The 12,276-nt window shown below is 40.1% G+C and overlaps 2 protein-coding genes across 5 annotated transcripts in view; one reads left to right on the top strand and one right to left on the bottom strand.

Annotated features, from left to right (window-relative positions):
• fars2 (phenylalanyl-tRNA synthetase 2, mitochondrial) overlaps positions 1–4,376 on the bottom strand; it is a 116,074-nt gene extending 111,698 nt beyond the window's left edge. For 2 of the 4 annotated variants that reach the window (XM_021620658.2, XM_021620660.2), the window contains exon 1: positions 4,023–4,169. Coding sequence is in view for 2 of the 4 variants with exons in the window: in XM_036935305.1 (XP_036791200.1) it covers positions 3,741–3,846 (106 nt within the window). In the remaining 2 variants the exon portion in view is untranslated. Of the gene's footprint in view, positions 1–3,740; positions 3,919–4,022; positions 4,170–4,237 lie in introns of those variants that run through there. The other 2 variants (XM_036935306.1, XM_036935305.1) reach the window with 2 other exon arrangements.
• LOC110535581 (LYR motif-containing protein 4B) overlaps positions 4,222–12,276 on the top strand; it is a 60,449-nt gene continuing 52,394 nt past the window's right edge. Inside the window, exon 1 of the mRNA XM_021620661.2 lies at positions 4,222–4,373. Coding sequence (XP_021476336.1) covers positions 4,291–4,373 — 83 coding nt within the window. The 5' untranslated portion in view covers positions 4,222–4,290. The remainder of the gene's footprint in view (positions 4,374–12,276) is intronic.

Raw genomic sequence — 12,276 nt, 5'->3', positions numbered from 1 at the left:
CCGCGAGACCCACCATGTCAGAGGGTAAGAAGGGCCCCATAGGAAATCAATAGGAGGAGACTCCACTCCTGAATGACTCGTCTTCTGAAGTGGCTGCAGACCAGCCGTTATGGCTCTCCCATGCGGACAGACTCGATAAAGGGTGGCTTCAGTGATCATCGCTCCCGCTCCACACTAACTGGAGCTCAGCTAGTCAGTCAGCAAGCAAGCAAAGGTGCTACCTGGTACTGAAGAAGGAGAGAGTGGGAGTTTTGGGTGTGTAGTCACAGCAGGCACTCAGCTGCACCGAGTACTCCCATTAACAGGCCTGCTGGCTTTTTTCATATAACCTTTATTTAACTAGTCAAGTCAGTTAAGAACAAATTCTAATTTACAATGATGGCCTACCAGGGAACAGTGGGTTAACTACCTTGTTCAGGGGCAGAAGAACAGATTTTTACCTTGTCAGTTCAGGGATTCGATTCAGCAACTTTTTGGTTACCGGCCCAACGCTCTAACCACTAGGCTACCTGCAGGCCCCTACCAAAAACACGTAAGGAATCATGAATTATCCCAAAAATAAGTGTTAAATCTAAATATATTTTATATTTTTAATTTTTCAATGAGCCACTCTTTGCACTGATGACAGCTTTGCACACTGTTGGCATTCTCTTAACAAGCTTCACTTGGAATGCTATTTCAACAGGATTGAAGGAGTTCCCACATATGCTGAACACTTGTCACTCTGCGGTCTGACTCATCCCAGACCATCTCAATTGGGTTGAGGTCGTTGGTTTGTGGAGGCCAGGTCATCTGATGCAAAAAATAGCTGAAACCACTATTTTAAAGGGGTGTCCACATACTTTTGTATATTTAGTGCATGTAAGAAGCACAGAAGCTTTGGATTCATTTGAGAAATTAGGCTACCTTTTGTCAGCTTTTTCATTGAACCTCAATGGATAACAAAGTCCTTTAGCAGAAGGGTGATGTTGCATGAATGAGATATCAATTTCCCTTTACATATGTGGAGTGGCAAAAATATAAGGCAAAAATATAAGGTATCCAAATTAAAATAAATATTCTATATGGAAACGTAACATTCAAAACAACCCCTTGTCGTGATACCCAATTGGTAGTTAGTCTTGTCCCATCGTTGCAACTCCTGTACGGACTCGGGAGAGGCGAAGGTCGAGAACCATGCGTTCCCCAAAATACAACCCCACCAAGCTTCTTGACACATAGCTCACTTAACCAGGAAGCCAGCCGCACCAACATGTTGGAGGGAACGCCGTACAGCCACAAGGAGTCACTAGAGCGCAATGGGACAAGGACATCCAAGCTGGCCAAACCCTCCCTGAACGATTCTGGGTCAATTGTGCGCCACCTCATGGGCCCGGGCCCATATCTAGTAATATCATCAACCATGTGTAGTTAACTAGTGATTATGACTGATTGTTTTTATAAGATAAGTTTAATTCTAGCTTGCAACTTACCTTGGATTACTGCATTTGCGTAACAGGCAGTCTCCTTGTGGAGTGCAACAAGAGAGAGGCAGGTCGTTATTGCGTTGGACTAGTTAACTGTAAGGTTGCAAGATTGGATCCCCCGAGCTGACAAGGTGAAAATCTGTCTTTCTGCCCCTGAACGAGGCAGTTAACCCACCGTTCCTAGGCTGTCATTGAAAATAGGAATGTGTTCTTAACTGACTTGCCTAGTTAAATAAAGATTAAATAAAAGGTGTAAAAAATATATATATATTTTTTTTAAATCGGCAAATCTGCGCCCCAAAATAACGATTTCCCATTGTTATGAAAACTTAAAATCGGCCCTAATTAATCGGCCATTCCGATTAATCGGTCGACCTCTAGTATAAACACCATGGGACCACACAGCCGTCATACCGCTCAGGAACGAGACGTGTTCTGTCTCCTAGAGATGAACGTACTTTGGTGAGAAAAGCGCAAATCAATCCCAGAACAACAGCAAAGGACCTTGTGAAGATGCTGGAGGAAACAGATACAAAAGTATCTATATCCACACTAAAAGGCGTCCTCAACATAACATGAAAGCCCGCGCAGCAAGGAAGAAGCCACGGCTCCAAAACCGCCATAAAAAAGCCAGACCACGATTTGCAACTGCACATGGGGAGAAAGATCATACTTTTTGGAGACATGTCCTCTGGTTTGATGAAACAAAAATAGAACTGTTTGGCCCTAATGACCAACGCTATGTTTGGAAGAAAAAGAGGGAGGCTTGCAAACCGAAGAACACCATCCCAACCGTGAAGCGCGGGGGTGGCAGCATCATGAGGAAGGAAAATTATGTAGATATATTGAAGCAACATAAGTCAGAAAGTCAAAGCTTGGTCGCAAATGGGTCTTCCAAATGGACAATGACCCCAAGCATACTTCCAAAGTTGTGGCAAAATTGCTTAAGGACAACAGAGTCAAGGTGTTGGATTGGCCATCAGAAAGCCCTGACTTCAAACCTATACAAATTTGTGGGCAGAACGGAAAAAGCGTGTGCGAGCAAGGAGGCCTGCAAACCTGACTCAGTTACACCAGCTCTGTGAGGAGGTATTGTCCAAAATTCACCAAACTTATTGTGGGAAGCCTGTGGAAGGCTACCTGAAATGTTTGACCAAATGTAAACAATTTAAAGGCAATGCAACCAAATGCTAATTGAGTGTATGTAAACTTCTGACCCACTGTGAATGTGATGAAATAAATAAAAGTTGAAATAAATCATTATCTCTGCTATTATTCTGACATTTCACATTCTTAAAATAAAGTGGTGATCCTAACTGACCTAAGACTGTGAATTATTACTAGGATCAAAATGTCAGGAATTGTGAAACTGAGTTTAAATGTATTTGGCTTCCGACTTCAACTGTATGTGTACCGCTTAGCTAGCTAATCAAATTGTCATATTCTTATAATTCAAGGGATAGCCTATTCATTAAATAGGCCTAGTTTAAATGACTTAACCTTAGACTGTGACAGTAAACGAACATGAGATATCAACAGCAGATTGCTTGGGGGTTATTTATATTTCTGACGAATGCATGAAATGTATAGGCATGGGTCATGCGTTATGACTGGTGCCAATAAAACATTGTCTTTTGGAATAACCAGTTCATGGGAAGGTAATGTGTGGCAGAGAGGAAGTGTAAGCCCTATATAGTACACCAAATGCATAATAAACATTTACATTAAAGCAGCAATCTGCAGATGAAACGATCAACTCTACCCCTGCCACTGTTTCTGTAAAAAGAAAATCGGTGGGCTGGGGCTGGAGAAATGTAACCACTCACAAACTAAAAGATAGAGCTATGGACTGACCAGCCATGATATTAAAGATTTAACCATGTTTTGAGCCTATACAGCATTTGTTTACATGTACTATGTTTACAAACATTGGAGTAAAACAAGATCATATCTGTGTTTCTGATGGGATAAAACAGTTGAACTAAGCTCACAAGGCATTGAAAGTTATATTCTTCAAGAATCAATGGGTACATATCATTCATTTATAAGTCCAAAAATGGATGTAGTTAACTGCTGATTGCCCCTTTAAAAGACAATATCCAAACGTAAATGATTACTATCATGAATTCGTCGTACTATATAGGGCTAAGCAAGTGTGTGGTTATCTATTTCAAGAAAACCAATTCCTATTCTACAATACCAGCGTTACAGGTGATCGCTAGCTACAGTAGGAAGATATGAATGCCTAAAAAGGTTTACAGTTGTCCACTCTACCTGTTCCTGACATGAACAGAAAATGCAAGACTGGAACTAACTCTAGCAAACTAGTTAGTCTCTTCGTTACAACGGTTTTCGTAAAGCTAACCGCAATGCTAACCATAGAAGCATAGCTATCTGGTTTATGATTGTGAATGGGATGCCCTGGAAGGTTGAATCATTTGACAATGCCAATGTACTAAAACTCAGAAACGGCAGTGTTGGTCATTTACAAAGAAGACATTTGTGTGGGGAAAAAAACAAGAACATTACAAAAAGCACAGCTGAACGTTAGCTCACCTTTTACCACTGTGGAACGGTGGATTGTTTTGAGAAGACCGAAGATATGCCTGCAAAGAATAAGACATATTTACAGTTGTTTTGAAAGAAAAGTGTAGATTACTCGTGAAATATAGTCATTTTCGTATCTTTATGATACTCTTTTATGGTCATCAATCTTAGAGGCTTTCTAAAGCCAAACTGAAAAGAGTGATTTTATACTGGCGCTTACTAACCACATTTAATCGAGGTCCTGAGTACGACCGAAGGTCGGAGTGTTTTTTGCAAGATGGCAGCCTCTACAGCCCAGGTGCTTTCTCTGTATCGCAAGCTTATGAAAGAAAGCAGTAAATTTCCCTCTTATAATTACAGGTAAAAGCTTTGCTGTTTCCTATTGTCTGTGTTCTAGCTAGCGATATATAGTGTTTAGGTAGTCTCATTGCCGGTCAACATTCTGATAGATTGGGTTGTGTAGAAATTAAATTAGACTTCAACAGAAAACTGGCTTATGTTCATGTGATTCAATTTCAAATCGTTTAGTCGGGGTTGGGCTGTTTAGCACCTTTGGCCATAACCTGCCTACTTCAAGAGTTCAGGCTGGTCTCATAGAATAGACGTAAACAGAAACCACGTTTACATAAACGGTGTTTATGCAAGTAAAGTCATCACATATGTCGTCATATACGTCCTTGGTCATACTGTATTAAAAAAAGTGATGGAAACCGGAAGTTTCGGTAAAAAATTTATAAATGCCGACAGATGATTTGTTGGTTCGACATTGTGACGTTTTTGTGTCGGTAAAATTCAGTATTCGAAAATGGCGGTGGAAACGCCGTTATGTGTAAATATTTTTTGCCATAACCATAATATCGAAGTAAACTTGGAGTCGCGATTATATGGTGTGTGGTCCTCGCACTACGACTCGGGAAACCATACAGTTTATTAGGCTACATATGAAATAATTTGCGCTAGGGTTTTTATTTTATTTTTACAAGTGACCAGAAAGGGTCGCGGACTAGTCAATGCTAATCCCTAGTCAATAATGGCACCAAATCACCTGTCTGGAATCTTAAATTCAACACGTTTTGTCCAATATCTCAAGATAGGATGGTTTATATTGTTATTACATTTTTAGGGTTGATGTCAAACACAGATGATTAAAATAAAAGTAAAATGTACATAATATGCGAATAAGGCAGTACAGAATACATAATTACAGTCATTTAAGACTAACGTAAACTCGTACATCGCCTTGGTCCGAACAATTGCCCTTATTTTAGCGCCCCAAAAACGTAATACTTCCAGATCAACTGTAATGTCAATACCATTGTAAAGCAAAACAAAAAAAAAACATCTCAAATTTGGACTCATCATACCAAAGGACAGATTCCCACCGGTCTAATGTCCATTGCTTGTGTTTCTTGGCCCAAGCAAGTCTCTTCTTCTTGTTGGTGTCCTTTAGTAGTGGTTTCTTTGCAACAATTTGACGATGAAGGCCTGATTCACCCAGTGTCCTCTTATCAGTTGATGTTGAGACGTGTCTGTTACTTGAACTCTGAAGCATTTATTTGGGTCACAACTCTAATGAGCTTAGCCTTTGCAGCAGAGGTAACTCTGGGTCTTCCTTTCCTGTGACAGTCCTCGAGAGCCAGTTTCATCATCAATCACATGGTTTTTGCAATTGCACTTCAAGGAATTTATGAAATTCTTGAAGTTTTCCAGGTTGACTGACCTTCATGTCTTAAAATAATGATGGGCTGTCATTTCTCTTTGCTTATTTGAGCTCTTCTTGCCATAATATGGACTTGGTATTTTACCAAATCTTCTGTATACCACCCCTACCTTGTCACAACACAACTGATTGGCTCAAACGCATTAAGAAGGAAAGGAATTAAACCTTCAATAGTGAACATACTAGCAATGTGCTGGCTGTTGATAGTCTGCAAAAAGAAAGCATTTGTCTTGGCTAGCGTACTGCAGCCATGTCTATATATTTTGGAGCATGTCTTAAAGGGTGAGTGCCCTATTTTCATGTCCTCTCAATGACATACTTTCTAAATAAAAATGAATGCAGTTAATACAATGCAATTCTAAAGAATATAGTTATGTCTTGGATTTCAAAATTATTTTACACAGCTTTTTTTATAAAGTGCTTTTGGAAGGTATTCAGACCCCTTGAGTTTTTCAACATTTTGTTACATTACAGCCTTTTTCTAAAAATGATATTTTTATTTTATTTAATCCATCTAAACACACTACCCCATAATGACAAAGAGAAAACAGCTTTGTAATTCAGACCCTTTGCTATGAGACAAGAAGTTGAGCTCTGGTGCATCCTGTTTCCATTGACCAACCGTGAGATATTCTACTACTTGATTGGAGACCAGCTGTTGTAAATTAAACTAATTGGACATGATTTGAAAAGGTCTGTCTATATAAGGTCACACAGTTGACAGTACATGTACATTGAAGGTCCCCAAGAATGCAGTGGCCTCCATCATTCTTAAATGGAAGACATTTAGGACCAAGGACTAACTAGAGCTGGCTGCCCGGCCAAACTGAGCAATCGGGGGGAGAAGGGCCTTGGTCAGGGACGTAACCAAGAACCCGATGGTCACTGTGACAGAGCTCTAGAGTTTCTCTGGGGAGATGGTTGTTCTTCTGGAAGGTTCTCCCATCTCTGCAGCTCTCCACCAATAAGGCCTTTATGGTCGAACGGCCAGACTGAATCCATTCCTCAGTAAACCAGGATAAGATAATTGAGGCTGCATGCGCATTCTTGTCCTGCACAGTTACAAACAACTCCTTTCAGCATATAAAGTAGCAGCCTGTCTGTTGGCTCCTGGATGTTGTAGCCTATCCGTCTCCTTTAACTTTAAATTCCGTCTAACGTTGATTAGATATATCCTAACTTTTACCCCACACAGAGGCTCGATTACTGTGGGCTATTGTCACTTTGATTACTTATGATTGGCCAACGACAAGCTTACACGCGCCCCTCTCGTGAAGTGCGAAGAGCAGCCGCATCAATGATAGGCCTACATTTCTGTCTCTTCTGCAGCAGTCTCGTTCGGCTCTATATGGGTCCTTATGGAAAAGTCAGTTAAAATGACAATTACCTGAGACCCGTGACATTCATATCAGATCTTAACTAGACCTTTGACAATATTTTGGTCCCGGATCGTGTCTTGGGTATTCTGGGAAAGGTGGATCCGTGTGGACCTCTACAGCAAGCTCTTACAGGATTCTTTAAAGGCCCAGTGCAGTCAAAATACATTGTTTCCTTTTTGTTTTATTATTATTATTATTATTATTGTACAACATTTGATGATACTAACACAGTAAAAGTGTGTACACATTTGATCTGTGTTATTTCCTGACAGTTGCTGGCTGTAAATGCAATCTAGCATTAGAATGTATCAGAGGCCACCAAAATAGTGCTAGTTTGGCAACCCATTCTTAACCAGGGTGGGGGCAAGCCCCCACGGAACTCCCTCAGCCCTGGGGAGCCTGGCTGGCTTCTTTTTCAATTTAGCTGGCTACTCCATGTGCTTGTGGAAAACACTGTGGCTGGCAGGGAGCTCGGCCCCAGTGACGCACTGGGCCTTCTGCACCACTCTCTGTAGCACTTTGCCTCCCATGGTGGAGCTGTCACTGGCTGACCACCTTCACCCCATGTTGTGCTTCTGGCACTTCCCTCCCTGGAAAGACGTTGCGCATTTCTGCACTTCCATAAGACATACAAAAACTTGCTCAGTGAATCAGAGCACTTAACGTGACTTCTTTTATTGTTGACTTACCAGGCAGAGTTACTGGAAGATGTGGGGGAGCAACTGAATTTGGGGACCCTGAATCTCAATCCTTGGGATGATGTTTTATCGCATGTTCGCTGACTGTTAAGCGTTTTGCAAGGAGAACTGTTGAAATCAAGGTATGGGCCTCCCAAGTTGTAGCAATGAGACAAGCTCGAAAATTGGGGATAAATAAATAAGATATCAAGGTTACGGTGGCCCTATAGATCTCGGGTCAGATCAAAGTACATTTGATATTCACCCTATTTGCTTTGCTGAAAAGTATGGCCCATAATAACACCGCTAGCTTAGATGCCATGTCCAGAAAAGTACATCTCTTGCCTACAACATATAGATCGGTGTAAGCATTAAGAAGGGACATTCCACCCAACTATCAGAGCTTAAAGGAAAACTCCACTCTGAAAACTATCTTTTGGGATTTGATTTTATTATTCCACTGTTGATACAGTCCCAATATGCTTTGCATACCAACAAAGTTTTCAAGATATAGGATTTTCAAGGTGCAAAGTGTCACTTGCCACATGATGATGCATCATCATCATGATGTTTTAAAAATGTAAGTGACACTTTGCTTATGAAAGTCCAATATCTTGAAAACTTGACTACAGACATGAAAATCATTTTGGGATTGTTAACCTTTTCAAGCGTATGTTCCAAATATCTCTAACGGTCACCCCACAGCGTGAGTTGTTTTATGCACGCGATGTCAGAATGCACTCACTGTTCCAAAATGTGATTGTTACTGAACAAGACAGTTAACACACGCTGCCTGATAATTATCTATAGGCTGTTTGAACTTGTCAATTTCAAATTATTTTCTAACAACAGTTTGAATTTAGGTGTTTTCCGCCGCCTCATCAATTCACATAGAAGTAGCCCATTTCACTGTTGCGGACAATTTATGTTTGAGACTTTACTGAGGCAGACCAACTTCTCTCTTCAAGGAGAGCCCAAGCACTTACCCAGTGTTTCCGCAGATCAAGTATGCAGACATTTGCGCAGTCTTGCACGAACTGGCACATGTTCTGACTGGCACTCGCATTGCCTTCATTGTTGTTTTCCTCACAAATAATAACTTGTGTGCATTCCTATCAAAGTAACTGCCTTATTTTCTGTATATATATCGTGTTGTCGTTTCTACTGTAGCATACAGTATGTATGGAGCATAATGCATTTGGGGCAAAAAAGTACTTAGTCAGCCACCAATTGTGCAAGTTCTCCCACTTAAAAAGATGAGAGGCCTGTAATTCTCATCATAGGTACAGACAAAATGCAAGAAAAAAAATCCAGAAAATCACATTGTAAGATTTTTAATGAAATTATTTGCAAATTATGGTGGAAAATAAGTATTTTTTCTTATTTTTTTCTCATTTTGTCTGTCATTGTTGAAGTGTACCTATGATGAAAATTACAGGCCTCGCTCATCTTTTTAAGTGGGAGAACTTGCACAATTGGTGGCTGACTAAATACTTTTTTGCCCCACTGTATGTGTGGCGCCATGTTCACTCATCTTTCGGGTAAACTTTCAGAAGTGAATGAAGAGATGTGACTCATCGTAGACAACACACCCCCTTCAACTCACAAACAGACAAAACTTATCTTGTTTTGGTTGACGTGAAAAAACAAACATTGTGGCACGCATAAACTACCCATCGTCGGATTACTTCCGATTTTATCGAAAGTGTTCTACTCAATTATTTCAATGAACGTTCAATAAGTTGTTTCTTTAGGCCTATTAATGCAAACTTTAAGTAAGTCACTGAGAACATGGAACTTTGACAATGATAAAATGATTGTGAGGTAAGGGACAGCCAGTGTTTCCATTCATGTCAGTTAGAATAAGGTTGCATTGTGCAACAAAGCATGATGCTCTGTGGCACCGAACAGCCCTGATTAATAATTTAAGGCTTAAAGAGACACCTCTTTCTCACTCTGCTTAAAGTGAAACTGAGTGTTTTAGCAACATATCTAAAAATCAGTTCATATACACCCCTTTTTTTTCTTTTTTTACATTTTCTGACAAGTGAGCACATGATGACTTGAACATTTTAATAAATTCATAGAATACATCATTCTCAAACATTCTAAGGCATTTGTGAAAATTCAATAGCAATATAGAGTGGGAAAATGGCTGTGTGCTTGGATAATTAATAGACACTGCCATAGACAAAACCTAATAAAAACATCTGTCTTGTCCAGGACCGATGTCTATGCAGACCGGTGCGTCATAGCCAATCAGCGCTAGAGTAGGCTTATATGCAAATAAACCATTTATATCACACGGGCCTGTCATCATTCACATTGAACTGGACTGTGTTTTTACAGGCAGTAGCAACAGCACTTCAGGTTATTAGATCGCATTTGCCAAAAGTCACAATACATCTGAATGGATTTCTGTAAATATGTAATTACCACAGGAGTTCCCTTACATACATTTGTGAACTTCAGTCCTATTGATCAAACCATGAAAAAGTAGTCTCTCTGTTGCCTATGCACATCAACAAGATCAACAGCTAATGCTAGCCAGAAAAAGATGAGCTAAAATATAACGAAGAAACTCTAGCTAGATAAACTCTCAAACTTTTCAGCTAGTTGGCTGTCGAAATTGTATTGTTAAATGATGGGGAATGGCAGCCTGCCCGTCCTTCTGCAGCTTGCCTGCCAATGCATGCCTGTCCCAACCTACGTAACTGAATGGGAACTTGTCTCCCTGCCTGCCAAATACATTGCCTGTCTGCCAACAAAAAAAAGAGCAAAATAATATTTGTCCAGCCTTTGCTGCTATGCTTGCAGATTTGCGTAATATGCTACGACCCCGAATCAAAAAGTATTGAACTTCAAATGTAGCTATAGGTTGTTGTAACGTTTAAACTTCAAACTTGTTTATCCATTTTTGCATTGCATGGATCACCGGTGCAGTTGAATGCTGTATTGCTGTATGGTGCTCTCAATATATATTTTAGTTGAGTAGTCAGCCTAGGCTACTGCTCAAATGTTGCTGTAATAGGCCTATATGTTTCTCCTTTGCATGGTGTTTTGTTTTTGGTTAATCATTGTCGAGCTTTAAAAACCAAGGCCAGATTGCAACATTTTAGTAGCTTAGCTACTGTGACCTGTCTGTACACTTTCCTTCTGCTGTCCGCTGCAAACAGAACAAACAAGCGCAGCACAATTTTGAAGTTGAATTCACAGATGCAAGTGCATCATGCTGTAATTTCAGAAAGTAGATTACTTTACTGTTTGGTATTTTATTAGGATCCCCATTAGCTATTGGAAAAGCATTAGCTATTGGAAAAGCAGCAAGCTACTCTTCCTGTGGTCCACGCAGAACATGACAATACAGAACATTAATAGACAACAGCTCAAGGACAGAACAACATAAGTTAAAAAAAAAAGAGGCACATGTAGCCTAGGTATCAATGCATAAACACAAACTATCTAGGTCAAATAGGGGAGAGGCATTGTGCCGTGAGGTGTTACTTTATTGGTTCTTTTGAAACCATGTTTGTTGTTTGTTTGAGGTATATGAGATGGATCGGAGTTCCAAGCAATAATGGCTCTATACAATACTGTACGCTTTCTTGAATTTGTTCTGGATTTCGGGACTGTGAAAAGACCCCTGGTGGCATGTCCGATTGGGTTAGTATGTCTCAAGTTGACTATGCAAACAATTTGGGATTTTCAACACATTGTTTCTTACAAAAATAAATGATGCAGTCAGTCTCTCCTCAACTGTTAGCAAAGCGAGACTGTCATGCATAGTATTTATATCAGCCCTCTGATTACAATGAAGAGACATGCCGCTCTGTTCTGGGCCAGCTGTAGCTTAACTAGGTATTTCCTTGCAGCACTGGACCACACGGCTGGACAATAATCAAGATTAGACAAAACTAGAGCATGCAGAAGGTGTGTGGTGTCAAAAAAGCTCAGCATCTCTTTTAGGGTGGGCGATATAGCCTAAAAGTAATATCTCCATTTGGTTTGGACAATTCTAGATATATACAGTTGAAGTCGGAAGTTTACATACACTTAGGTTGGAGTCATTAAAAATAGTCTTTCAACCCCGCCACAAATGTCTTGTTAACAAACTATAGTTTTGGCAAGGCTTTGTGCAAGACACAAGTCATTTTTCCAACAATTGTTAACAGACAGATTATTTCACTTATAATTCACTGTATCACAATTCCAGTGGGTCACAAGTTTACAATACACTAAGTTGACTGTGCCTTTTAACTGCTTGGAAAATTCCAGAAAATGATGTCATGGCTTTAAAAGATTCTGATAGGCTAATTGACATCATTTGAGTCAATTGGAGTTGTACCTGTGGATGTATTTCAAGGCCTACCTTGAAACTCAGTGCCTCTTTGCTTGACATCATGGGAAAATCAAAATAAATTAGCCAAGACCTCAATAAATTGTAGACCTCCACAACTCTGGTTCATTCTTGGGGGCAATTTCCAAAT

Source organism: Oncorhynchus mykiss, chromosome 11 (genome assembly GCF_013265735.2).
Source record: "Oncorhynchus mykiss isolate Arlee chromosome 11, USDA_OmykA_1.1, whole genome shotgun sequence".
NCBI classification, from domain to species: Eukaryota; Metazoa; Chordata; class Actinopteri; order Salmoniformes; family Salmonidae; genus Oncorhynchus; species Oncorhynchus mykiss.
This window is presented reverse-complemented; position numbering and strand designations above follow the sequence as displayed.